Raw genomic sequence first — 26,414 nt, 5'->3', positions numbered from 1 at the left:
CTTTCCCGCCTCGCTTTTCCCCATTCCGGGTGGTTGTATTTTTTATTTGATTTCTCCCCCACCCACTCTGTCGCGTCGTCTTTTGTTGTCACCCATTCCGACTTTGGAACAGTCCCCAAACACTTCTTAAACGACGGGCCACACATTTACCCGATGGATGTCGGGATTGAGGCAAGGCTGAACCACTCAGTAAGTGGTGTACGAAGGTAAATATTGGAACAGTATATGATGATAATTATGATAAAAAACAACAAGAGATAGTTGTTTGATCGTCATTAATTTCAATTCTTTTAGCTAATTGATTAGTTAGATTGCTCGCTTGTGATTTCTGCAATTCTTTTGATAACCAATGAGAGAGTTTTCCCACCGTTCATTCTTTTGCAATGTTCCTTGAGACCCAATGTACATCACGTCTAGAACCTAACTGCCTAAGCCGAAGGTTCTAACAAACCGCGCGAGAAAGACAGAAAAGAGAAAGTGAATGGATACGGCAGGTGGTGGGTGGTGTTTGGATTGTTGTCACGTGGTGTGAGTGACTCTGTGGCTGTACGCAAATTCACCCTCACGCTCTCGGCAACATTCCAATCCGATGGAATTTACTGTTCTTGCAACTTCTAGCAATTTGCCCAGATATAGAAAAAGTCTCCCCTCGCCGGGGAACATAACACTTCAATAAAAATTATCGCACACTTTTGCCAATTTGACTTCATCTTTGGTAAGATTGGTTGACTCCCTCCATTCGCTCCGCCAGTCAATTTAAGTGGTGTATAGTTAAGAGATTACAGACACAAATTGTATATAAATTCAGTGGGTTGGGAGTGGAATTGCGGGGCGGGGGAGAGGAATAGAAAAGGAGCCGAAGAAAATTGCTGGAACAAGCAAGGAGAGAGATTTGTCTTAGTGATTTGGAAGTTGCAGAGATTTTGTCCACTCTGAGGACACCAAATAATCGTCGTCAGCCTGGAGGAAATTGCGAGGGTGGGTTTTCGTCCCTCGCCAAGATTAACTCCGCACTGTTCCATCTGTTATTGGTCGCATGATAGGACCAATTCCACGGTATTATCACCACAGCATCACTTGATCCTCCCCAAAGCGACTCTGTCACCATAAGGAGCTCATCATCCCTCGATTTGTCCACACGATAGAGACCTTCCTCCCACTCATTGTCACTCCGTCCCGTGAGGTCCTTTTTTCACCAGAAGCCACGGCCAAGCGAACACATGTACAAGAACTAAACGCAGAGATAATGTGGAATAATACGTTGTGATTGCAATGAATGATATGAGATTATGTTTTTCTTGCTTTTCATGCTTTTATTTGACCTCCTCACACATTACCCAGCAATAGTGGACAACGATGATGATATCACTACAGATCTACACACAAAAAGTGAGTAAACTCAAGTGGCAATTGAGGGTGGAAAAAGCCACAAAAGCATATCGTCGTTTCCATCATTCACTGTCATAACAGCGAGTACAAAATCCACTGGAGAAAGGGAAACTTAACTCTTGTAAGGCGTCGTACAATGAAATAGAAAAACAGATTTATTTCTGTCTGGAGAGTAAAGAATTCAGTTCAATAGTAATAATTTGTTAATTAAACACTAGAGATGTTAAAAAAAAACTATCTTTTTAATTCGCAGACATTAAACATCCTTCGACTAAATATATTCCCCACGAAAGAGTTCTAAATGTTTAGGGATGCTCCATTTTCGGAAAATGGATAGTTTACGTCCACATGAGCGCATAAAGGAGCTCCGCGCTATCGTCCTTTTATTTCATTTTCCCCTGATGCCATCTGAAATACGGCCCTTTTAATGAGGAAAATGCCATCAGTGAACAACGAGCAAAGAGAGTTCGTCACCACTCAGAGAGCAATATTCGCAATTAATGTGGTTTAATTAGCAAAATAGATATTATACTGTGTTGATAGCGAGCCACTAGTTTCACCATCATAGTGAATACTCTGTCTATCAATGGCTTATTGGGCAATGATTGACAAACCGAATTTTGACTCTGGCCGGTCAACCATCGAAACCGAATAACCGCCCATTGCGCAGAAGGACAAACACTGATGAATTGTTTTTACACTCTTGGATATACGATAATTGGCGGGCTGACTCTAAATAATATCGTCCCAATCAATTCATTACAATCTTCTCCATCAGTGAAGTTGAGCTAATGGAGTTGGAAAAGCACCTCACCATCAATCCGGAGGGTGAGTTGAAATTGGATAAGGCAAAGGCGGAGATGATTTGTACTCATGTTAGAACAAACAAACTCTTTGGAGCTTATTTAAATTTTCCTCTAAATCTCCTTCAATTGCATGTCCAAAAGGATGGGGAGAGAAAATGAAATTGGAAAAGCTGTTCTTTCATCCAACAACATTCTGGGGCTCTGTCGAAGCGTTTCCTCAGGAAAATTGACCACTTTCTATTGGATTTCCCAACCCTCTTCCCCACCGCTAAATTCAATTCTTTCACTCAGTCATATTGGACGGTTGGAAGAGCGTGTGTGCTCTTGCTTTTTTCAATTGGATTTCCAATAATGCCTTATACTTCATGTACGCAAAATTGCTGGATTTGTGCTGGCACACTAAGAAAGGCTCAATCAAAAGATCAATTTTGCAAAAAGTAAAAACAGAACAGAACCACAATATATTTTTGCCACTAATATAAACCACAAAGGAAATTAGTGACAAATGGATAAATGTTTTGCTCTGAAATATACACGTGGAAAAAGGGGAGTGATTGTAATGTAATTAATTTGCTGTCATTATTTTCAAAATGATATTGTTCACAATATAAATTGTGTTAATTAATATTAAATCGATTCAATATTGTGGAATTCAATTAGTGAAAAATTATTTACTGCAAACACACGCTCATCCTAACCAAGCGGAAAACTCTCCCCATATCGCACGGTGGAGTGGCTGTTGCTCCTTTCAGCCGGCAATCCGCCATACATGTGCGGGGGTTTCCCCCACTCGCGCTGGTACTCTTTAGCGCAAAATATTCATGTGTGCGGAATCCTCAAAATACCATCATAATAATATCTCTCTCACAGTGTTTTGTTTAATTAATTTGCGAAATTTTCATTTACATTCGCGCCCCAACTCCCACTTGTTTAACCGAACACCTCTGCATTTGTCAGGTTTCAACTGAGCATTTTATTAGTTTCGCCAAGTGCGGAGCTGAATGGAGGCGGTAAGTTGAGCTAGAACGTGCCTCTGAGTGTCCAATTTCCCCTCCAAGACGAGCGGAGATTCTACAAAAATAGCTTAAGTCCATTTGGAGTGCTTCAAAGATCTCACATGCCCAGAGATGGAATTGAAAAGTCAATACATTACTTTTTTACAAGTTATATCTTTGTAAGATATATTTACTACACCCGCCTACTTTGATTTTGAATAGTTTCTTCCAGGAAAAAAAACTGTTTTGATAGGTATAAATTTTATCACGGAAACATTGAATAGAATTATTTTTAGTTTGGACTAGAATCCACTAACCAGACTGAAACAGTCCAAAAAAACAGATTATGCATAACAAATTAATTCATTACAGAAGGAATTGCTTATCTTCTTGACATTTCACGTAAACAATTCCAGTAAACAATCAAGATTCTCAACTCTTTCACCCACACATTGATTTGTCTAGACTCTCCACGTGTCACTGTGTGTGTTTCCTTGCCTTTTTACAAACAGATTAAAGAGTTGATGAAAATGCTTACAATAGTGTGTAATCGTCTGTTGACTAGACGAGATTCTCTCGTGGCCAGCGAAAATAGTTCCGAGAGATTCACTGCCGCAGTGACAAGTCTTGCCGCTTGTCTTATCGCATAAATCCGAGATGGAGGGAGAAAGGAATTAATTAGTATCTGTTTTTGTGTCATTTTTCCGAGTGCTTTCACAGATAAGGCTTCATTGCCATGTGAGGCTGCCAGTTAGCGGTCAGATTTCGAGCTGGTCAGTCGCGCGCGCGCAGCTCAAGATTGTCCACACTCCGAAAGGGTACAGTTGAGACGGAAAGCGTTGAGCATGTGTTGTGGAGTGTGAGAACACCAATTACAGTGGGAACTTTATAATTGCCTGACACTGACCATCAACATCACCTTCGACACTGCAGCGCAGATCAATTTTTGCTAATCGCAGTTGATCGAGTGATTTCGCGCGGGAAAATGGGTGATCACGATGGGTCTGCCTTCGATGGGAATCGCGTGAAATATCGTCGAACAAAGAGTGTCACGCGGGCCGAGGAAATCATGCAGAAAGAGTCAAAGCAGCGGAAATCACAGCCAGACAAGCCGTAAGATCATACATTTCAGCGTTCAAAGTTGTGCGGCAGCGAGTGTCTTATCACGCTCGGGACAGTTCCATTTTAATACTTAAACCGCTGATAACACTTTATCAGCTCACTCTCTCTCTCGCCCGCCATGCGGCTTTCATCACAAAATTACTCAATGATTTGTGTACTTAAATCGATGGGTTGCGGATGAAAAAAGTGTTATTCATGCAGACGGCTTTACACATTTTTGCCATACTACTCATTTCCGAGTTGAAAACACCTTGAATCTGTGGTGAGATTGAGACAACCGAGCCAAAGTCCAAATTGGCGAGTGAGGTTTTTAAATCGATATTTTAATGATGGCGCAAAGATTGTGACTTCAGGTCATGAATTTTCAAGGAAAATGCGAATTGCTTGGTAGTTGACTTAAGGTTTAAGATAAACAAAATATTTTTCTTATAATTATACTACAATTGTTATTTAAGAAGACAAGATTTTATTACGCTCTCACATTTTCCTGTTTTCCAAAGTATCAATCATCTATTACGATATATTCCTTTGTGTTTTCACTCAAGTTATGCTGAATTCATCTGTAAAGATTTTCAAAGACTGTTGTGATCATTTAATCTTTATGCGATTGATTAAGATTTGAATACAAAAAAGTCACACAATTCTTTTTAATGACACCCTATTTATTTCAATCTGTGAAATTGCATCAAGAAAGTATTAATTACAGCGTATTTCCTCGTTGTAGATGCCATCGACCACAAGACTCCCTTTTCACATGGAGTTCGGGCTTCAACAATTTCACAGGACTCGTGAATTGGGGCTTCCTTCTCCTCACTATGGGCGGCTTTCGGTTGCTACTCGAGAACTTCATCAAGTACGGCATCCGGATCGATCCGGTGCAATGGTACATCGTTCTGACTGGGAAGAACGAGGGCGAGGGCTTCCCATCGTTCATCCTAACAGTCTGTAAGGCTCCCATTCACTCATTCTGTTTCTTCTTGATACTACAAATGATGTTCTTTCAGATACTCTCGTGCCGATCCTGATCTGCCTTCTTGTGGAGAAGGGACTGGCTGTGGAAATTGTGGCTGAAGGCTTCGGAATGTTTATCCATGTAGTCAATATCGTAGTTCTAGTGCTCATCCCAATGGTTATCATTCACATCCGAGGCCACATTTTCAGTCTCATTGGTGCTAGTTTTGTGTGCTTCGTCTACTCCATTCTCTTCATGAAGCTCTGGAGCTACGTTCAGGTCAACATGTGGTGTCGTCGTGACGCAGTGTCGCCCAAATCCACAAAGACGCGGAAGCGAACTCAGAGCATCTCAATAGCTCAGCTTCGTAAGCATCCAAAGGGTACCAAGCCTCATTATTGGCATTACAAACTTCGTTTTTGCAGAGAACAACAATCAGAAGAACGATCTCGACAGTGTGGATGGGATCAAGAAGGAGACTCATCAGCCTGAAGTCCTCGTACAGTATCCTCAAAATCTCCATCTCACAGACCTTCTGTACTTTCTCCTCGCTCCCACGCTCTGCTACGAGCTGAACTTCCCCAGAACGTCACGCATTAGAAAACGCTTTCTTCTTAAGCGCATCCTGGAGGTGTTGATTGGAGTGAATGTGGTGATGGCGCTCTTCCAACAGTGGATGATCCCTTCCGTGCGCAACTCTCTGACGCCCTTCTCCAACATGGATCTCATCCACGCCACCGTTCGCCTCCTCAAGCTGTCCATTCCCAATCATTTGGTGTGGCTATGTTTCTTCTACCTCACCTTCCACTCCTTCCTCAACCTCCTCGGCGAGCTGCTGCAGTTCGCAGACCGCAATTTCTACTGCGACTGGTGGAACGCCAACAGCATCGACACGTTTTGGCGCACATGGAACATGCCCGTCCATCGCTGGTGCGTGCGACACCTCTACATCCCCGTCGTGGACCTGGGCCTGGGGCGCACGGCAGCCTCCATCACGGTCTTCTTCATCAGCGCCTTTTTCCACGAGTACCTGGTCAGTGTGCCACTGAGGATGTTCAAAGTGTGGGCCTTCATGGGTATGATGGCCCAGATTCCGCTCTCATGGGTTTCCAATTTCGCTAGGAAGCGATTCGGGCCGCGATGGGGCAACACCATCGTCTGGTCATCGCTCATCATAGGACAGCCGCTAGCCATCATGATGTACTACCATGACTACGTAGTCACGCACTACAACGATGTGCTCGTGGAGTCAACTTAATAATTAATTGTAATAAATCGAGTTAAGTTTGTAACTGAAAACGTAGAAAAGTCACGTTTGTGTCTCCGCTTAAAAAGAGAAACATGAGTTTCTTGAAACAAATTTACAGTGAAAAAATATTATTTCGCCATTGGAACATTTTTAACCCTCTTTTTCCATCCTATGTTTATATTTATTTCATTTTCTTGGTAGAACCATTATGCTTTTATTTGAAATAGCATAAAGTGATTTTTTAGTGTATGTTTCTTGTGCGTTTGCATTATTGTCTATGTTTTCCTACCAGAGGCGCTCGAATCACTCAGGTGAAACTGCGTGCTTGAACATCCAATAAGTAAGGTTAGACAACTCGAGTTTCATAATATATTTATCTAATTTCACAGGGAAATCCTACATTTTCCTATCTTTTCTTTGCACCTTTGTGTGTCTCATTTGATAAAGTGTGTAATGCTGAAGTCACTTCTCCTGCCTAAACTAAGGCGGTTCTCCAGACGATACAATTCCGTAGCGTCTGAACTTTTGTTGTTTACTTCACCGGTATTTAGAAATTTTCCCTACAAAACAGCCTTCAGTAGTGATTAGTATACAGTATTTAACCTTTCCTGAGTCTTATCTTTGCGTTTGTGATATTTTCAGTGTGCTTTAGTAGGGGAAAATCATAAAATGGCTCGACGAAGTATGTGGATGAACCCTGGAATGAATCAACCACCGAGAAAAATGTTCCGTGAGTACGAAAGTGCAGCGTTTTTCTAGTTTTACTGCAATTAATAATCATTGATGTGCTTTCTAGGGTCTCAGTACAACAGTTATGGAAATTATCCACCGCCTCTGATGCAGGTACCACTGCCGCCTGTGGAGCGCCCGATGCAGGTGTCCTGTGGTGGTCTCCGGGAACACCATCACGGGCTCCTTGTTGAGTTGTTCGGTCGCGTGGTGAAGCAGAGTCTCGGCAGGTTTCTAGTGCTGAGGGACAGCACAGGACAGACTCAGCTGATTGCCAACAATGAAGACACAAATGTCTCGATCCGCTTCCAGAAAATGCCTGTGGATAGTCAATTGCGAGTTGTGGGTCGTTGTCGACTACGTCCAGAGTCGTCTAGGAATCGCACGACTGCCACGGGAGACGTAGAGGTACACGTGGAGGAGATTTTGAGTGTGAAGACTCCATATTCAACACCAGCGATGAAGGATGTTGGGCAGAAGCGAGCTATGAGCACCACGAGTCGCTCTTGCTTGGGAATAACAGCCCCGGAACTGGCCAGGGCAAAGGGAAGTATCAGAGAGTACTTCAACAAGAGGAAAAACACCTGCGGAGAATTGAGGATGGATCATGTGGGTATGCAGATCAGACTTGTGGGTTGGCTGGACAATTCTCAGCGTTTTGGCAGATTTTTCCGGCTGCGCGATGGGACAGGATACTGTCAAGTGACTGTGGAAACGGGAAAGACAAATATCCAAGACGCTTTGGGAGAACTGAAGGAGTCGGACATTATTTATGTGGAAGGAACAGTGACTGCCAGACCGTTCAATAGTCGAAATAGCAAATCAGAGACTGGAGATGTTGAAGTAATTGTGGACAATTACAAACTCCTGAATCCTGAAGAGCCCTATGTTGCACCAGCGTTTGAATCTGCTGATGATACGATGGAAGACGCAGAGTTGCTGATGGATAGTCAAAACGGGGATGCAGAGAAAAAGCCTGAAATTGAGAAACTAGGAATTGAGAAGGCAGATATTGAGAAATCTTCATCTCCAAATACTAGTTTATTCACAAATCGCACTCACAACTGTGGCGAGTTGAATGCCAGTCACGTTGGTCAGAATGTGGTGATTTGCGGATGGCTGGGCTTCCAGCGCATGAAAAAGTTCATCACACTGCGTGATGGCTATGGCATGACTCAAGTTCTAATCCCTCTTCCGAAGGTGGACGATGTGCCATTGGATTCACTGGCTTTTGAGTCCATTATGAAGGTTTCAGGGGTGGTTACAGCTCGTCCTGCACACATGGTGAACCATCAAATGGCCACAGGAGAAATTGAAGTCATGCTTGAATCTTTCGAATTGCTGAATGCGTCTAAGAAGCAGCTTCCAATGGATGTGAGAGATTTCAACAGGGCGAAAGAGACTCTTCGGCTGGAGCATCGCTACATTGATCTTCGCTTTGTTGATATGCAACGCAATCTGAGAACGCGATCGGCCGTATTAATGAAGATGCGAGAGTACCTGATCAATCAGTGTGGATTCGTCGAGGTGGAAACACCAACGCTTTTCAGAGCAACTCCTGGAGGAGCGCAAGAGTTCGTTGTGCCGTCCAGGAAGCGTGGACACTTCTACTCACTGGTGCAGAGTCCGCAGCAGTTCAAGCAACTGCTGATGGCCGGAGCTGTGGACAGGTACTTCCAGATTGCCAGGTGTTACAGGGACGAATCGACGAGGAGTGATAGACAGCCGGAATTTACACAGCTTGACGTCGAGCTCTCCTTCACGGACAAGGAGAAAGTGATGGAGTTGATAGAGAATGTAATAAAGTACTCCTGGCCACAGGAAAACGCAGAAAGCATACAAACGCCATTCAGCAGGATGACTTATGAGGATGCAATGGCCAAATACGGCAGTGATAAACCTGATCTTCGCTTTAACTTCCAACTCACGGACGTCACAGACACGCTGAAGCTGAACGAGACTCTTACCAGCGTTTACAGTGACTTTGCCTCCTACGTAATTGTTCTCAAATCCCCCAACAATGGTTTTCCCACTTTGCTAAAAGACTCAGTGGCGGCGATGATAAAAAACCTGACCAACACACGACTCTTTGTCTCAAAGCTGAAAGAGCCCACAATAGAAGCGTGGACGGAATCTGGCATTTCCAATGCCCTATCCACAGAAGTCACAAAAGCTCTGGCGGAGAACTTGAAGCTGGAACAAGGGGATCTCATCTTCCTGGGCATTGGGCAGAAGACTAAGACTCAGGAGCTGATGGGACGCATCCGAAGTGTGATCATTGAGAGCCTGCAAAGTCGGAAACTTCTCAGTCAAACGGGCAACGGAGGAAAACACTTCCTCTGGATCGTCGATTTTCCTCTGTTCACGAGAAATGACTCCGATCAGTTGGTAAGCACTCATCATCCCTTCACTGCTCCACACCCTGACGATCTGGACGCACTGCGAAAGCTAGAGAATCTTGACAGCATCCGTTCTCAAGCGTACGACCTTGTAATCAACGGTCAGGAAGTTGGCGGTGGCTCCATCCGGATTCACGATGCAGCGCTGCAGAAGTTTGTCCTCGAGGACGTGCTCAGTATTAAGCATGAGCATCTGCAGCACCTTCTGATGGCTCTTGAGTCTGGATGCCCACCACACGGAGGTATTGCTCTGGGCATTGACAGGCTGATGGCAATCATTTGCAATACTGAGACCATAAGAGACGTTATAGCATTTCCCAAGGGTCTTCACGGCAAGGATCACATGTCTCAAGCACCCATCGAACTCACTCCCGACGATCTGAAGCTGTATCACATTTCAGTTGACCAGGAAGCACCAGAGAACTGATCACACCAACATCTTCAGTCAGTCCTTTATTAAGTTCCCCTCCCGGAAACCAACAGTATCACTGTAGGTTTTTAGAGTTAAATTCTCTGGTCATGTCATTAAGCATGTCGCGCGCGCGCCTTCCATCTGATAAAATCACAGACTTTATCGCGATTCCTAGACACAATTGCCTACTTCAGCTTCATCTTCGACGGCTGGGCGGTGTTTGGGTGAGTTGGCGTTGCTCCGGCCGCCCGGTGGACGGGCATTGTGCGACTGAAGAGCGTGTTCGAGATGGCGACAACAGGCGAGAAGAGTTTCAGAGGATATTGTCTGAAAGATAAGGAATAAATCATACTTTCTATCATATTCACTGCGATCAACTGATTTTGATTAAAATCCTCGATAAAGACACGTGAATCAGCTTCAATCGCTAGACGTGTCGTGAAACATGAAATGATTTTCAGTTGAGAATTAGAGCTGTAATCTTACTTGGTCGTTGACAGTGGTGTGGCTTCGTTGCCGCTGAGGATGAACAAGGGAAAGAGGATGGAGAAGACACATCCGCTGACGATGTAGGAGTTGGGCAGCTGCGTGACGATGGCCAGAGGCATTCCGAAGCCCACGAAGTAGGGCCAGTTGTACTCGATGTACGTGAGGCGCTTGTGAAGCTCCCAGCCCATGTTGAACCACTTGTACTCAAAGGAGTACAGCGAGTACAGCAAGCACATGTGCACAAAGCAGAGCAGCGTGCCGACGTAGCTCACAGGTAAGAGGCTCACGAGCATGCTCTGCACGAGGAACAGGCCCTGAACGATGAGACTGAACAGTGTGTCGGCGATGAGTTTGCTGATGCTGGGTATCAACTGAGGCCGTCCTTTGCGAAATTTAAACGCCGAGTCGGCGATGTCCTGGAACCACAGGCTATTGACGATCTTGCTGAGGGCAAACAGCGGCAGCACCCAGATCATTCTGAAGATGAGCGACAAGAAGGGCTGCATCCAGCTCCACACATTCATTCCGAATCCATCGTTGGACAGCATGAACGTCAGCAAAACCTTGAGTGCAGGCAGGATGACGCACTCGAAGATGGCGATACTCGCCCAGAAGACGCCCCCATTTAAGGCACTGCACTGCAGGACACGCTTCCACACCATCGATTCTCTGCAATCCGGAAAACCGATGTCATTTCAAGCCAGTTTCAGAGACAAAGAAACTCACTCTTCGCGTTTCGTTGCTTCCTTGCTGATCCCAGACTTTCGCACCGTCGAGGGTGTTCCTGTGAGGTTCAGTCGCTCATTCGATGTAGATTTGGACCGAGAAGATCGAGATTTCTTGTTCATCTCCCTGTCCAGGTAGAAAACCACTGCGATTCCCTTGATGCTGTCCACGCAGCCCCTGAATGTGGCATTGCAGATGCTCTGTAAAAGACACAATACTAGACTTTAGAGACACGCTGGAGCCAAAAATTTATGACTTACATATAAATCGTCCATTTCTTCACGATTTTACTTATAAAATATTCATGAATTTCTGCAAAATCACGCTAAAAACTACAAAAAATTCATGAGAGCACGCGTGGAGGTTTTTTTCACCGACAACTGTCAAATGTCACATATACGCAATTCTAATGGGTTTTCGTCAATTACACTGAGTATTTCACTAAAAAGTGTCCATAAACTCTATTGCGTGCTGCAAACTGTTTCTTTCGCAAGAATGTATAAAATTACGATGATATTGTTGTTTTTCGTGGTCACTTTTGATAAGACAGTGAGGTTAGATTTTTGACTGTCAATCAGCTGACTGTCAAAATTTGCAAACCGCATCCGTCGGCTTGTAAACAAAGGAATTGATTTTGGAAAATCTTGTGAAAATCGGGAAAAAATGGCTTATGAGTTTATCGAGTACAACCCGAAGAGTGAGGAAAATGAGATGTATCGAAGGAAATTGAAGGGAATCAAGAGAAAGATCAAGGAAATGGTCTATGTGAGTTTTCTGGGAAGCTTCCTGTGTCTGGACTTGTTAATTAATATTTCTGTGGATTTTTCAGGAGAATGCCGCTCTCTGTGACCAGGTTGCTCAGTTGCAGGATAACATCGTGCTGGTGAAAGAGGAGCGACGCTTTCTGCTGAAGAAACTCATGGAATTTGAACCTCCCGATCCGGAGATGTTCAAGAACTCGAGTCAGGACTATATAAAGAGGCAGTCTAAGAAGAAGGTGAATCTTGAGGGCAGTGCTCCTAAGGTAAAGGGCACCGGGAAGCCAGGGAGGCCGAGTCTGAAAAGCAAGCAGCTGGCGCAGCAGCAAGTCAAGACGTCAACGCAGCCCCAAATGGTGGAGATAACAATTGATGCCAATGGGCACCCCACACAATATCCTTTCAGCGTGGGACATCTGACCATCTCATCCTTGGGTGAAATTGTTTACGACCGCCCAGGCTTCCACAGTGAGCAGTGGATTTACCCTGTGGGCTACACAGCGCTGAGAATCTACGGAAGCGTGAGAGATCCTCGCCGCAAGACTGTCTACACTTGCAAAATCCTAGATGGAGGCGCCAATCCGCTCTTCGAGATCACCATAGAGTCCGACCCGGACATTGTGATTTCCAGCACGTCCCCAGACGCCTGCCACGCAATTCTCCTGCAGTATCTGAGCAATACTAACGATCTCCGGAATATGGCAATGCGTCCCCAAGGCGACTGGTTCTTCGGGCTCGCCCATCCCACCATCATGACACTCATCCAGAACTTTCCCAGCGCCAAGAAGTGCTCCCGCTTCCGCGGCTTTGAAATGGTGGGCGGTGCGACATACGCCCTGGACAAGGACAACGATCCAGCGTTGAACTTCGAGGCTCTGCAGCGGTTCATCGCCATCTCGGCCTACCACACGGTGCCGGAGATCAAAGAGGAGCCACCAGACGAACTGTTCTAGTCGTCTGCGTGAAAAATGACTGGTGACTGGGCGAAGGGAGGCCCGTTAGGAAGTGGATCATAAGGTAAATTGCCGAAATTGTTCTCACATGAAATACAATTAGGTGATAATCGAGCATTTGCCAAGTGGATGCCGTTAAAACAGCACCATTGGACTCACGCTTTACTTTATGATGAAATGAGCCACGGAATAAACGTATCAATAAGCATTTTATAGCTCGTCTTAATTGCCTGTGCGTCTTGTATAGGAATTCAGTGATTCAGGTAGATTTTTTTTGTAGTAAAGTCAGAACGAATACTAGATTTGAAACAAATTCCACTACATATCTTCAGGGAAATGTTTTTTTTCTTATTTCCTTTGCCAATAACTGAGTTTGACTGATATTTTCTTCACAATGTGTCTTAATCAATGATCTTTGAACCATGCAATGTCCAATACGAGCAGTCTGCAAATAGCTTATCGCTCCCAATTGGTTTTTTTCCGAGAGATTGCCTGAAGAGACTGTAGCATTTTCCTCTGTGGATTTGTTTTGATTGAAGACACTCATATATTCTGCAACCACCACTTCCTCGCCACGCTCGCGTGCGCGGCCGAAACGCTATCGACTTCTTCACCGCGGTGACGGAGGCCTCTTCACTGAGTTAGTGGCTCTCGGAGTATTCAGACGTGTGCTGCTCGACACTGCCAAAGATCGCGACGAAGTGAATATTTGAATACACTCGCGTGATCCACATTTGAGGACAATTAGACGATTTGCCCAATTAACCGAAGACGAGGGAAAAGTGTTGTGACTGATGGGCTTCGCGATAGTGGAATGGGAATTTCGTTAATTGCCCAGCTGATGGTCTGGTAGCGAGATTGGCTGCTCCGCGCGAGAAAAGTGGCAGAGAGAACAGTTAAGAACTGTTGAGTGTTGGTGGCTTTTTCCAGCGCAATTTTCCACGCAGCGACGCACTCTTTGGAAGGTAAAAAAGTGAAATTCACCTGCAAGATTTTGTCAATTGCTCCGGTGCACAGAATTGAGATTTCGAGAGCGCAGGGAAAATGTGTCAGCAATTTATCAGGCACTCCATCGCCACCGTCAAGCGCTCTGCAGCGAGCAGGAATGCTGGACTGATGCTGCTGATATTTTTGTCAACGGTAAGTTACTCAACTTGTGCAGTAAATCTTCCCTGTTCAGTCTGAAAAGATTGGGATTTGTAGAGCAAAATTGGTTTATGTCTCTGTAATTAATTGTCAACCGTCCAATCTCGGCTTATGCTAACGAGTTTTGTGGTGTGAATATGATATTAATGAGCGTGAAGCCATTGAATATCATGATCAATAATTTATTTTGGGGAAATTGGGCGAAAAATATTAATATCTTCCGCCACAATCGAGTGTTCAAAAGAATGTCTACTGTAACCACCATTAAGTTATTGAAACAGTGACACACTGGCGCATATTCTTCTGTAATCCCACTTTTTTGAGATTATCTCCAGGCGTGTGCCGGCCAGAAACGGAACAAGAAGTAATTTAGGAATTATGCAAATCGCCCTGTTCAATCACAATTTTTTGCAACATCGATGATGTTCTCAAAACACGCTTAACCAGCAATTTAGCCAATTCACCTCTTCAATACTTATGATTCTCCTGAGCTATTGAGATCATTGCAGATTGCACTACTTCGCCTCTTCTCGAAAGATTTATCCACAATATCTTCTTAACTGCATCTATTCCTGTTCAGAGATGAATTGCCTTGGATATTGAGCACTGTTTAAACTGGTTTAATTAATGCAAGAGATTTCATACCGGTGAAATTCGCAAGGAATCTCCGGGTTTCCCGGTTGTGTGTGTTGAAATCTTTCGTTTAGCTGCACTGAGCTAAAATATAATTTGCATAATTTAGGAGTGTTTTAACTATATATTAATAATAATTGTAGTAATCTCATGAAAAAAGTAATTTTCGCTAAATTTTGAATCACTGGAATGTTAATCTGATCATCTTGACTATCAATGATGTAGTAAGTAATACTCACAATGTGATATTACAAAAGTAATTATTACCTCTTTTGATTACATTTCTCTTAGTGAAGAAACATGAACAAGAAGATGATCGAATTTAAGGCAAGTTTTCAACGTGTTTTTGTAATTTTCTTTCAGTGATTCAAGATTGTATAGCGTCACAAAAATTAATGTATAAAGAAGCACTTGCTGTTGGTAATTATTACAAGGTGTTATACCTTAGCGAATTACTGTAAAAATATGTGTGTTGCAAGGCTTTTTGTCGGCTGTAGACAGAATACTGGAAATGATGCGGAAAATGTGGTGTTTTTCGGGACCGTTCTCACATTGCTCATCCACGAATGTTGGGATTTCCGCGAAGATTACTCAATTGCCAACCACTTTGGATGCTAATGGCGACCACCATGCAATATTGGGGCGCGGGCACTTCGCTCGGGCGGCAAACGCTGTGCATTATTTATGATTTCATTTTCATTCGGGAAGCTGAGCAGATATAATTACCGTGAAATTTATTCACGGCCTCTTCTCGCCTCCTTCGCAAGTGGCGGTAATCAGCGAATTATCCCGTTCAGGATTCATGAGATCCACTCCCTATAAAATGGTAATGCGAGGGTCGGTTGTTTGCCCAGATCACAGAGATTAGCAGGAGCGGAAGGTTTATTCAACTGCGGCAGAGTTGAATGGAACAGTGAGACAATTGAGAAATCAATTGGAGTGAGAGCAAATACGTCCTGACCGTAGAAGAAACATCTTCCGCGGGGTTCCCGTTAAGAATTGATCAATTGGTTCACTTGTTGGGCGATTGTCCGCCGAGTTTCTCCACTCCATTGAGCCAGAAATGTGCTGGCTGTTTACCTTTTGACCATTTTGATTGTTTTAGCAGCATTTTTCGTCTGTTTATAATAAAGTTAGTCTCGCATTTGGCGAGCGAGAGGAACGATCTGGCGATCCGTTAACAAATTCCCATTTATTCCCATGTGACGGAATTGTTGATTAGAAACGTGTGAATATTGAATAGATCGCGCCTCTCATCTCACATGATCTCCGCAGTCAGGTAACAGTGAAAGACGTTCTCTGGGTGATTTTCTTGGTGATCTAAGAATTAGCGCATTTTCGCGCATGTCCATCTGGAGAGGTGGCAAGGGTTTCGTGAAATCAATGTCTTCAACACTTTTCATTCTATTAAATCGACAATTAGCCAATGACAGAGCCCGTAAATAGGTCGAAAATTGGATAATTCATTCCTTCACAGTACATCTAAGGCAAACAGTCTTAGCCATTAATATTCACTCAAAGTAATAAATTCAAACAGAACGAGATTCGGTAATTTTATGCTGCTCCAGTTATTCTGGCGCCAAATCTCGGTGAATACACAATCAATTCTTTTGGCAAAGAGTGGCCGTGGCATTAATTGGTTCAAGTTCATGGACATTTGGGTGCTATTCCAACCTCAAATACTCAACATGTGACGAAACCTTACATGAAATTGATTCTCTCTCGCCAGCATCTCGCGACTCACGATGCTTTATTAAATGTACAAGTATTCAATGACGATACTTACTGTGCTTGAGGAATCGAATCGCTGCTCCCGCTATCTCGCAGTCTCTGCTCTTGTTAAATTCTTCCAGCATGAGATTTGCGCGCATCATTCCAGAGGGGAACCGAGCAATGGCATTTTCGCTGCTTCTTCCCTAACTCAATTGCCATGCAATAACAATGTTGCGTGTGTGTGATAATGGTGGAGGAATGATTGATTCTCCCTGTGCGGCATTCGTCATTCGGCTGCAACTTGTCACAGGCGGTTGAGCCTTGGTGACACACTTAACCATTCGGAAGCGTGTGTATTTGCATAAATGCTCATGTACTGTCACACGAAAAAGAGAGAGATTCTTTCCGCAAATGTGAAGTCTAAAGAGGCAAAGCAAAGTCTTATAATTTGGAGAAAAAGAATTTAAATGCAAACTGCTCGCGATATGAAGCTTGTCGGATAATTAGCAATTCATAAATGCAAAGTACAATTTCTAGGTATATAGTTTGCATAAATATTCACTTGTGACTTCGTAGTTATACCTAGTAATTACCGTTGGTAAATTGGAGAAGTGTTACAGCTATTAGAGGAAAAGGATTAAAGGAAATTACTTTCTTTTAATTCTGAAAATTGATTAAATATCAATCATTATATTTCAGAAATTATTACTTGAAAAAGATTACGAGTTTTGAATCCTATGCTCTATGTGACTAATAGTTCTAGACGATTCTGTGACATACAGAACCGAATCTTTCATTCCTCTCTCACTGAGACGGAAAAATTCAATTTAAGTGATTTGTACGTATTGTAAAATTTATCAGTAATGGAAGAATGTTGATTGTTAAGTCATAAAATAGCATCTTTCTTTCATCATAACAGAAATGTTAGTCGTAAAGATGATCGAAGAAGGCTATCAATATGTAGAAATCAAAATCGACCCACTAATTTCTAGGATAACATGTTATTCGTTTCTAAAAGTGTTTGTTTTTATAGAAGAAAAAACACCTTGTTTTATTTTTATAAGCTGATTTTCGCCCTCCTCCGCTTTAAATGCGGAGCTAAATTGCTGACAGATTGAATGCAACGCCGTGCATTTTGTTAACCCATTAAACTGCATCTGAGGAAGTGTTTGTGGCATTGAAGCGCGATGGGAATTGGGAGAGTTCCCCATTGTTGATGGATTGAGACCTTTTCTCGCGCGGGAAAAATGGGCCGCGACAGTGGGAAAAAGGCTGCAGAGACAATAAGGGCACGCAGAGTCTGAGAAGATCATTGGAAATTGTATTTTCGCATGTGTTTTTCTGGGTTTACTGCCGGAATATTGAGTTGTGGCCAGTGAAGATGTCTCAATTTGTACAATCGCGACTAACGGGTGTGATGATAGAGAGCTTCTCACTTTTTGCCTGAATGTCTTAATTACCATTATTTTGCACGCCAAATCTCTGGGTCAGAGTCATGTCGTTCTGTCGGTGTCTTGTCCACGCCATGGTCCGTTAGTAAGTGCGGCTTCTGGATGTGCAACTATGTGATCTTGCTCGAGAATGCAGTGATAGGAAAGTAAGGTGAAAGAATATGGGCAGAAAAATCAGGTGACCAGTTTCGTTCTCTCGTCTTTTCCTCATCCAACACATAGGAGACAAACTGATAACTGTACGATGGATGGGGGCTCCGTTACTGTGCCCACGAGTTGATTCCACTTCACGTGCTCATGTCCACCTGCATTTTCTGCACACACGGCCAGGGTCAATTGAGTGCCAGGAACTTTCACCAAACAATAGAGATGTGATCCCATTTTTTGCCCTGGGCAACATAAAGGAATTCCTTGTGCAGCTGACAAGGCAATTTTGATCGTGTTAGACTTTGTGAATTTCATCGCAGCGAACTAATGAAAAGCATGATCACGATAATGTGCTGCAGCATGAAACATTTCAATAATTCCACTGATGAAATACATTCCACTTTAATCTCTCTTTCTTGCCCTCTCTTCCAGATACTTCCGCTAATCTATGCTCAAGACTACGACGGTGAGTTGTTTGCATTTTTACTGCGCTTTTTGCTTCCATTTAGTTATGATTATGCAATAACAAAATGCACAATAACCCAACGGCTTGATGGTTTTTATGCAAATGTACCGAGAAAGAGCCAAACTCGAGCGCAAGTCGAGAAAAATCCGTCGAGATCACAGTTGAGATACAATCGCGACGAGCAGATCAATTAAGAGATTAGTCGAAAAAAACGCCCGCCAAAGGTGAGAGAGAAAGATCATCATATCGTCAAGCGAGCGTCAAGAAATTGAGTGTGGTCATCAGGTCTGTGCATCGCCTTTTCCCGCCAATTACATTTCCATTGTATACGTGATGATAGGACTCGCGATCGTGCCTATTTTTTCGCCATCCATCGCTCGGGAGATGTTTCAAAATGGAATTAGATCATGTGAGATGATTGCACATCCACACCACAATTGCCCTCCTCTCTGTTTTGTTTAGCAACAAGCCAAACAACGGCGCACCAGATAAGACACTCCATTAGATTGCCAGCGAGACCTTTCGCGACCGCCGCGCAAGGCTTGCCAATTTGCTGTGAGCGGTGTACAGATGCTGGAGGACCGCTAGTTTTGGAGCAGATTGCGCTCATTGGCCGTGACATTGTTCATCAAATGCAAATTCATTTATTACAGTCGCTCTATTGCATAATATTTGGGTCGATTCATAATTTGTCTAAGCAGTTATGTTACTTTGAGGCATGATTCAGATAAATATTTCATACGAAATTACACTAAATCGATTTAGCGCATGAAGATCAGCAGACTGACTTTGAGATTTTCTGGAGCAGCAAGAAATATTACAAAAACCCAAAATCAAAATATGTTTTTATAATGTTTTTTTTGGCGAGAAAAATAGCTGATATAATAAGGGAGTCAGTCACTTCTTGTAATATTTATCTACAAAACCACATCCTGATTGATTATGCAGAAACATTCTACAGTTGCTAGTGTTGGTACAAAAAGCAATGATCGCTTCCACCTTGCATTTCTTGCACAATCCACGGGCACTTGCTGCAGAGCAAACACAAATCGCCGGTGTTTTTGCCCATTTGCCAATCTCAATTTCCTCGTGGAATTCCAAACGTGCTCTCAATTCATAGTGACGGACATTCAGTGCTCCTTCGCGTCGCAAGGCTCGAGTGTGGGCGACACGATCACGGCTCACCTGAAGAAGCCCATGGGCTTCAAAGGCACACCACTTTTCGCTGACGATCGCAGCATCAACCCGGAGAACGATGTGAATTGCATTATCAAGCCAGACCTCAACGATGCGTCCGAGCTTGGCTACATGCTGAAGATCCTGGATTTCTCGCGCTGCGGCGTTCTCAGGCGCAACGGCTTCGTCCACGTGCGGATATGGTTCCCACAGTTCCCGGGTGTCGTGATGCAATCGGACCAAGAGTTGATCATCATGTGCAAACCACCAGAACCAACGGTGATCCAGAACAAGGCGGCCGGCTTCGCTGGGAGTTTGTAAGTGATAATTTTTATATGCTTGCTCACAAAAATATCTTTTCTTCACAGTTGAGATAATTGCCACCTGCCAATGAGGTGGACAAGTTAATTCAACGTTAAATTACACACTTTTTGTTGCTCTTTCTCTCTGACTTCGCTCATGGCTCTATGAATGGGGAACAACAATAGCACGCAGAGTTCAATGAATCTATGGCGATATTTCCTCCCAAAACATCTTTGCCACATCAATTCAAAGCCCAGGAAGTCGAAGAAAATTGCACGAGTCGCAAGAAAATTATAAAACTTCACCAGACGATCATTAAATGCGCAAAAACCGACGAAAATTGTCAATTACTAGCCCAAGAAGATCGTGATCTGTTCTGCTTAACTGCCGAGTCCTGTCAATCAGAAACTCTATTAAATCTTTCATCTCTCCTTCCCATTTTGTGCGCTTCAACACGCCCTAAAACTTCTACTTGACTTCATGCTCAAGATCGCGCCTGATCCTCATAACGATCGACAGAGTTTAATAGGATCTCATGATTGCAGCTTGAGATCAAGGGCCATTCTCCACTTCTGACAAACTGACAAGACTTGTGACATTTCTATAAAGATCAATCGGATAAAGATTTGCATTTTCACTGCAGATTATAAATAAATACTAAATACCATTTTCAGAAGTATTAGTTTAACTTGCCTAGTTGCGAATCACTTATACATAAATTCTCTACTATAGCTAATCATACATTTGCTTCTGGAATTGATTTCCATAACTGCATAATAATCAATTATAATTTGCACTTGTCTACCAAACAATATTACCCTGCAAACCCAATCATTTCAATGTGATTTTCTTGCTTGGAATCTCAAAAGATGATTTAACATCTCATTTCACACACAAATGATCCACTTAAGAATCGATGCTAAACTGATCTTGTGGTTTAACCAACACGTGTTAACATCTTTCAACTTGTAAGAATATTTGCTGTATAAAAAGAACACTTCCTTAGACGTTATTTACTTTCAACTTCTTTGAAGTGAAGCAACAGTTTTTCGGCCCTTTTGTCTGCGATTTACCTTTTGTAAGAATTCTTTTGCACCGATCACTCCCTTCCTGTTAGAAATCAATTAAATTCTCATGAGAGAACCGCGGAGAGTCGGCTAATTACAGAGGAACATCTGTAAATGCATCATCGCTTCGTTCAAAGTCAATTGTAATGGCATCTTCTTGATTTCATTTTGAGAGAGAAAAATGATCTCATTTTTCCTTTCAATGGCAAGAAAAAAGTACTGTTGATAGACGAAAAGAGGTTTTTGTGAATGAAATGTACAGTTTTTCAATGCCTTTTTAATGGATCTTTCGCAGTCCACATGGAGCTAGAGTGTCTGGAGTGGTTGAAGAGACTCCAGGGAGGCTGGAATATGAGGTGGCGCTGTACAAGGAAGCTCCGCCCGTGGCGAGGATCAGCGCTGCTCATCTGAAGAACTCCTCCTTGGGCAATCCAGTGACCAACAACGAAGTGCCCGTGGATCAAGCGGTGCCCATTGGTACAAAACTACAGCTCAGAGCACGGATCAGCGCGCAGAGTGTGTGGAAGTACGTGAAGCTGATGGAAGTGACGGTTTCGCCTGATCCGGACGATCCTCATGCGATCGGATCCGTGGCTCTTGTGCGCGAAGGATGCCGCAACAGAGACTTTGCCTCGATCATCCCTCATCAACCTGCTCGCTACAGAGAACGCTCGAATGAGGTATTCCTGGACTTTGAGGCCTTCCTTCTGAGCTCCATGAAGGAGAGAAGCACTCTCTGGATCCATTCCCAAATCAAGGCTTGCATGGAGGCTGCCGATTGTCAGCCAGACTTCTGCCTTGATCTCTTTGAACCATCAGGTGAAGGACAATCTTTTCCTAATCCAGATCTTTGTGAGACTGAATGTTCTGTGTTTGCAGGCCATGGAAGGAAGAGGAGAGCGATCTCTGACAAGAATGCCACCGAGTTCACCAAGTTTAAGGAGAACATCGAGTATACAGTGATCATGCCTGGAGATTATGAGAGTCTGAAATCCAATCAATCCGATCAATGCAGGAGTTTTCTGTTCATTTCGGCGCTCTTATCCTTCCTTTTGGCGCTCTCAACGGTCATTGTGAGTTTCTCGAATCGCAGTACATGTTCAAGTCATTAATTTAATTATTTTCTTTTCATTCTAGACCTGCGTTGCAGTTTTCAAGCTTCAAAACGGCAGGAAACACATCGAGCAGTACATGACGGGTCACAAAGGATACGCCGGACGAGCGATTGTGCAATAGTTTCTAAGGATGATTTCTATATTGGGGACTGTAAATTTCTAATAAGAATCTCTGATCATGAGTCTTTAAATTTCGCACACTGCAAGGAAGTTTGGCTCTCGTTTTTCCACTTCTCTTGCCGGGTTCGATCAGAAATTCCTATTGGAATAGAAAATAATTCATTTGATACAGTAATTTATATTTACATCTATTTATTTGTAGTATTATAAGTGTGAGAAAATGCCTCGCGCGATTTCTTTTGACCAATGAAGTGTAGTTATAGGGAATTTTTTGTAAGGAATGAGTAAAATAAAAGTTCACATAGAACATCAAATAAAGTAGCTGATTTTTGAAAAAGAGCAACTTTTTGTCTGTGTCTCGGCTAAGAAGGAATCCAATCAGCAGTGTTGCAAATGACTTTTTCATTGTTTGTTTGGGTCTCGTCAAAACGTGGAAAAGTGAGAAAATATGCTGGTAAATTGGAGGAATTGGTGTCGTCTGTGTGCAAAAATAGTATCTAAAGGTCTGGATAGTGTTAATAATATGGAATCTACAAGAAATCAATTGAAAATCGTCAGCAAATACCTTATGCTATCCGTGAGTATAAGTTTTCGCTATTTTCTCACTAAAATCCATTTTCTCGCTTTATTTTCCTAATCATACTAAAGAAATTTAATTCGGGACGAAATCCCACTAAAATTCCATTAGAAAACTGGGAAATTCTTGAGAAAATCTAAGTAAAACAGTATTGTTTACATATTAGGGTATTTACATGTTGGAAACCTTTCAATTGCATTAAGTTGAAATAAAAAACGTTTCTCGGCTGACTAATCTTTTCGTAACTAGTTTCTTCCTGAGGATAATCAAACGACTATTTGTGAAGACTGTAGCAACTTTCTGGTGCAGCTGGAGCACTTCAGTGATTCTTGTTTGAAGGTGAATCAAATGTTTAGCGAATTGATGCATAATGACAACATCTCAAAATCAGATTTGGAATCAATTCGCTTAAAGTATGGAGTGGATAATGATGAGATCGTAAGTGTGATGAACACAAAAAGTTCAATTATAAGAAATAATTGAGCTTGATTAAATTAAGAGAAGATTTTTAGAAATACAGGAAACTTTTGTCGGAAGATCTAAGCATAAAGGCACCAAAGAGGGATTCAGAGAGTTCTGAGCACTGTTCAGATCCTCTCGATGATATTGCTGTGAAAGATGATGAAGTTGCAGAAGAAGTTGTTCCTGAGCGTAGAACACGTATGTAATATTAGATTTTACTACACTCTATGTTTCTTCCTAATTTCTGTGATTTTCCGTTTAGGAAGTCTCACAAGTAAGAGACTCGAATTACCAAAAAATGAAGCCATTGATTCTGTTAAAGGAAAACCCAGAAGAAGGACAAAGAACGAGAGCATTACGAGAGATCGAGCGGAGCGATGGAGAGGTCCAAGGAGCTCAAGAGAGAAGCCAAAGTACTGCGAAATATGTCAGAAGAAGTACAGTCGCAAGTATTTGCTGACTTTGCACATGCGACAGAAACATTCGGACGAAGAATTGCCTTTTGTGTGCTCGAAATGTCCCAAACGATTTGTTACGGAAAAACGTCTGCAAATTCATGAGATGACTCACTTGCCTGATGAAAAGAGACTAATTCATCCTTGTCCGTTCTGTGATAAGAAATTCAGCACAGCCGGTGGAACTCAGGGTCACATTCGTTCTGTTCACATCGGTGATCGGCCGTTTATTTGCGAAGAATGCGGCAAATCCTTCTCAACGAAAGGCGCTCTGAAGGAGCATCAAATCAGCCACACTGAAGAACGCTCTTTCCAGTGTTCACACTGTCCTAAGAAGTACAAGAATCAGTCCCGTTTGAAAGCCCACGAGGATGTCCATAACAGCACTACGTACGAATGCCCTCACTGTGGCGTAAAGAGGAACACCAAGAGAAATCTCAGACTTCACATGTTGGTGCATTCGGACGTGAAGAAGTACAAGTGTAATTACTGCGGTAACGAGTACAAGCGAGCAAAGGCTCTCAAGGAGCATATTTTCCTGCACACCGGTCAACGTCCTTATGAGTGTCCTTTCTGCGATAAAACATTTGCAAGTGGCGCTAATTGTCGAGGGCACAAGAAGAAAGCGCATCCAGTGGAATTGGCTGCTCTTGAAGCTTCTGGAGAGGAGCCAAAGCCCGCTATTCTTCCCAGGCTTGAGCACTTACAATCCAGATTAGTTTTATCAAATAACAATGAATAAAGAGATATTCATACACTCAAAATATCTTCTGCATGAGTGTTGGAAATATACTCATATAGAGAATTTGGCCTGAAGCCTATTAATGACTTTTGCTTGAAGCATTTCAATGTATAAAAGACTGCCGTCAGTGCATCCAAGAGTTCGTCCTTCAGACATTGTGTAAAAGCGTGAAAATGCTGGAAAATTGGAAAAATTGGTGTCGGTTTTGTGCCAAAATGACCACAGCAGACATAAAAGTGTCGTATAAAATGGAATCTACAAGAGATCAACTGGAAATCATCAACAAATACTTTATGATTTCGGTGAGCAATATTCTCAGGGCTCTGCTTGTGAATCACGTCATGAGTGTTAAAACTTTAATTTATCCCAAAGAAAAAAGGTCATACATTATCCTTTTAAACTATTCACTCATCTAATGCACTTTGGGATTGTACACAAAATGCATTTTTAGAGATTTATAAATCATTTCATTCTGACCCTGTCAAATGTCCAATTGTATTTTATTACACTGTATAAATACATTTTATTACAGCTTTCTTCATTCGAAGATAATCTCTCAACTGTGTGCAATGATTGCTCAGCATTCTTGAGGAAGTTGGAAAAATTCAAGGATATTTGCTTAAATGTTGACCACATGTTTACGGAATTACTTATGCAAAAAAGCGTCTCGAATTCTGATTTGCAGTCAATTCGTATAAAATATGGAGTGGATAATGCAGAAATCGTAAGCCCTTTACCATATTCCTTCTTAATATGATCTATATTTTCATTATATTCCTGATCTACAGAAATATAGCGATCTTTTATCTGGAGACAACACTCAGAATGTACTTACTGACCCGGATCCTCTTGAGCCAGAAGTAGGGATAACCACTATATTCAAAGAAGAATGGAACGAAGAAGAAAGTATCGCAACTGAGAAAAGAAAGGTTAAAACACAAGAACGACTGAATAGAGGCGCAGATGATAAGGGAAGTGATAACATCTGTGCAATATGTTCGAGAAGATACGTTTTTAAGCACTGGCTGGAGGTGCACATTCGCAAGAAACATCTCATTCGTACCGAGAAGGAGAAAGAGAAGAAGTATGCTTGTTCAAAGTGTCCAAAGCACTTCGTCAACAAGACCAGATTAAAATTTCATGAAATCACTCATGTTCCAAAAATTGAGAGATGTATAATTCCATGTCCGCAGTGTGATAAGAAACTGAGCAGCCAAAATGGTTTGCGCATTCATCTAAAAAACATCCACAGTGGCGAAAAGCCCTTCATCTGCGAAGAATGCGGCAAAGCCTTCGTCTCCGCAGGTGCACTTAAGGAACACAAGATCAGCCACAGTGAGGAGCGTTCTTTTCAGTGTTCAGTCTGCATGAAGAGATTCAAGAACCAGCCGCAGTTGAACAGACATGAGGAGAGACACAAAGACAATGTTTACGAGTGCCCGCATTGCGATGTGAAGAGAAACACTAAAGCCAGCATAAAACTGCATATGGTCATCCATTCGGACTTCAAAAAATATAAATGCAACTACTGCGGTATAGAATTCAAGCGGCTCAAGAGTTTGAAAGATCACTTGATTATTCACGCCGGCTTGCGACCATACGAGTGCCAGTTCTGCGAGAGGACCTTTGCAAATGCGTCCAATTGCTTGAAACATAAGAAAAATTCTCACCCAGTCGAGTTAGCGGCTTTTAAGGCTTCTGGAACAGCAACTAAAGCTTCCGTTGTGCTTCCAAAACTCGAACATTTACAGCCAAAGTGAGTGAAATCAATTATTACAAACAACATATTTTCATCTTATATTTTTCAGAATTGCTGGACAGTCTCAAATCCTGCCATCGGAACGTCTGAAATAAGCCAATAT

General features: G+C 42.6%; 7 protein-coding genes across 9 annotated transcripts; 6 read left to right on the top strand and 1 right to left on the bottom strand.

Moving 5' to 3' along the window:
- Positions 1-3,737: 3,737 nt before the first annotated feature.
- Positions 3,738-6,667, top strand: LOC132263240 (diacylglycerol O-acyltransferase 1). Its single transcript, XM_059762907.1, has 4 exons — positions 3,738-4,303; positions 5,037-5,257; positions 5,317-5,631; positions 5,690-6,667. The coding sequence occupies exons 1-4, from the start codon at positions 4,176-4,178 to the stop codon at positions 6,520-6,522; spliced, it is 1,497 nt and encodes a 498-aa protein (XP_059618890.1). The 5' UTR covers positions 3,738-4,175; the 3' UTR covers positions 6,523-6,667.
- Positions 6,668-7,236: 569 nt separating this feature from the next.
- On the top strand, positions 7,237-10,073 carry LOC132262435 (aspartate--tRNA ligase, mitochondrial). Its single transcript, XM_059761707.1, has 2 exons — positions 7,237-7,243; positions 7,310-10,073. Exons 1-2 carry the CDS (start codon positions 7,237-7,239, stop codon positions 10,066-10,068), a joined length of 2,766 nt encoding a protein of 921 aa, XP_059617690.1. The 3' UTR covers positions 10,069-10,073.
- An 8-nt stretch (positions 10,074-10,081) lies between these two features.
- Positions 10,082-11,680, bottom strand: LOC132263071 (etoposide-induced protein 2.4). Its single transcript, XM_059762641.1, has 4 exons — positions 11,529-11,680; positions 11,269-11,468; positions 10,540-11,211; positions 10,082-10,380 (listed from the first exon to the last, which is right to left on the bottom strand). The coding sequence occupies exons 1-4, from the start codon at positions 11,541-11,543 to the stop codon at positions 10,239-10,241; spliced, it is 1,029 nt and encodes a 342-aa protein (XP_059618624.1). The 5' UTR covers positions 11,544-11,680; the 3' UTR covers positions 10,082-10,238.
- Positions 11,681-11,839: 159 nt separating this feature from the next.
- LOC132263072 (transforming growth factor beta regulator 1) lies at positions 11,840-13,187 on the top strand. The gene is made up of 2 exons (XM_059762642.1): positions 11,840-12,033; positions 12,098-13,187. Exons 1-2 carry the CDS (start codon positions 11,932-11,934, stop codon positions 12,977-12,979), a joined length of 984 nt encoding a protein of 327 aa, XP_059618625.1. The 5' UTR covers positions 11,840-11,931; the 3' UTR covers positions 12,980-13,187.
- An 860-nt stretch (positions 13,188-14,047) lies between these two features.
- Positions 14,048-22,635, top strand: LOC132263069 (uncharacterized). 2 transcript variants are annotated; one of them, XM_059762640.1, is made up of 6 exons: positions 14,048-14,119; positions 18,502-18,535; positions 19,656-20,028; positions 21,377-21,900; positions 21,961-22,154; positions 22,219-22,635. In XM_059762640.1, exons 1-6 carry the CDS (start codon positions 14,096-14,098, stop codon positions 22,315-22,317), a joined length of 1,248 nt encoding a protein of 415 aa, XP_059618623.1. In that variant the 5' UTR covers positions 14,048-14,095; the 3' UTR covers positions 22,318-22,635. The 2 variants fall into 2 exon arrangements, with proteins under 2 accessions (XP_059618623.1, XP_059618622.1); XM_059762639.1 differs by having other exon boundaries at positions 21,377-22,154.
- A 68-nt stretch (positions 22,636-22,703) lies between these two features.
- On the top strand, positions 22,704-25,188 carry LOC132263066 (zinc finger protein 239-like). 2 transcript variants are annotated; one of them, XM_059762636.1, is made up of 5 exons: positions 22,704-22,893; positions 23,143-23,331; positions 23,414-23,553; positions 23,618-24,854; positions 25,085-25,188. In XM_059762636.1, exons 2-4 carry the CDS (start codon positions 23,309-23,311, stop codon positions 24,550-24,552), a joined length of 1,098 nt encoding a protein of 365 aa, XP_059618619.1. In that variant the 5' UTR covers positions 22,704-22,893; positions 23,143-23,308; the 3' UTR covers positions 24,553-24,854; positions 25,085-25,188. The 2 variants fall into 2 exon arrangements, with proteins under 2 accessions (XP_059618619.1, XP_059618618.1); XM_059762635.1 differs by having other exon boundaries at positions 23,406-23,553.
- Positions 24,768-26,406, top strand: LOC132262434 (zinc finger protein 836-like). Its single transcript, XM_059761705.1, has 3 exons — positions 24,768-24,854; positions 25,341-26,308; positions 26,361-26,406. The coding sequence occupies exons 1-3, from the start codon at positions 24,768-24,770 to the stop codon at positions 26,404-26,406; spliced, it is 1,101 nt and encodes a 366-aa protein (XP_059617688.1).
- Positions 26,407-26,414: the final 8 nt, after the last annotated feature.

This window comes from Phlebotomus argentipes, unplaced genomic scaffold (assembly GCF_947086385.1).
Source record: "Phlebotomus argentipes unplaced genomic scaffold, Phlebotomus argentipes genome assembly contig_15, whole genome shotgun sequence".
NCBI classification, from domain to species: domain Eukaryota; kingdom Metazoa; phylum Arthropoda; class Insecta; order Diptera; family Psychodidae; genus Phlebotomus; species Phlebotomus argentipes.
Note: the sequence above shows the minus strand (reverse complement) of the source record. Positions and strands in the feature narration are given on the sequence as shown.

Bases quoted from the DNA above. Each gene is read 5' to 3' on its own strand.
- LOC132263240 (XM_059762907.1), top strand. From the start codon at position 4,176: ATGGGTGATCACGATGGGTCTGCCTTCGATGGGAATCGCGTGAAATAT. The intron at 5,258-5,316 runs GTAAGGCTCCCA...ATGTTCTTTCAG, and splicing joins ATCGTTCATCCTAACAGTCT to ATACTCTCGTGCCGATCCTG. The intron at 5,632-5,689 runs GTAAGCATCCAA...TCGTTTTTGCAG, and splicing joins CATCTCAATAGCTCAGCTTC to AGAACAACAATCAGAAGAAC.
- LOC132263071 (XM_059762641.1), bottom strand. The intron at 11,212-11,268 runs GTGAGTTTCTTT...TCCGGATTGCAG, and splicing joins GAAGCAACGAAACGCGAAGA to AGAATCGATGGTGTGGAAGC. The intron at 10,381-10,539 runs GTAAGATTACAG...CTTATCTTTCAG, and splicing joins ACACCACTGTCAACGACCAA to ACAATATCCTCTGAAACTCT.
- LOC132263072 (XM_059762642.1), top strand. From the start codon at position 11,932: ATGGCTTATGAGTTTATCGAGTACAACCCGAAGAGTGAGGAAAATGAG. The intron at 12,034-12,097 runs GTGAGTTTTCTG...TGGATTTTTCAG, and splicing joins AGATCAAGGAAATGGTCTAT to GAGAATGCCGCTCTCTGTGA.
- LOC132263069 (XM_059762639.1), top strand. From the start codon at position 14,096: ATGCTGCTGATATTTTTGTCAACG. The intron at 14,120-18,501 runs GTAAGTTACTCA...CCTCTCTTCCAG, and splicing joins TGCTGATATTTTTGTCAACG to ATACTTCCGCTAATCTATGC. The intron at 20,029-21,376 runs GTAAGTGATAAT...GATCTTTCGCAG, and splicing joins GCCGGCTTCGCTGGGAGTTT to TCCACATGGAGCTAGAGTGT.
- LOC132263066 (XM_059762635.1), top strand. From the start codon at position 22,765: ATGCTGGTAAATTGGAGGAATTGGTGTCGTCTGTGTGCAAAAATAGTA. The intron at 23,332-23,405 runs GTAAGTGTGATG...GAAGATTTTTAG, and splicing joins GAGTGGATAATGATGAGATC to AAATACAGGAAACTTTTGTC. The intron at 23,554-23,617 runs GTATGTAATATT...TTTTCCGTTTAG, and splicing joins TGTTCCTGAGCGTAGAACAC to GAAGTCTCACAAGTAAGAGA.
- LOC132262434 (XM_059761705.1), top strand. From the start codon at position 24,768: ATGACCACAGCAGACATAAAAGTGTCGTATAAAATGGAATCTACAAGA. The intron at 24,855-25,340 runs GTGAGCAATATT...CCTGATCTACAG, and splicing joins ACAAATACTTTATGATTTCG to AAATATAGCGATCTTTTATC. The intron at 26,309-26,360 runs GTGAGTGAAATC...TATATTTTTCAG, and splicing joins CTCGAACATTTACAGCCAAA to AATTGCTGGACAGTCTCAAA.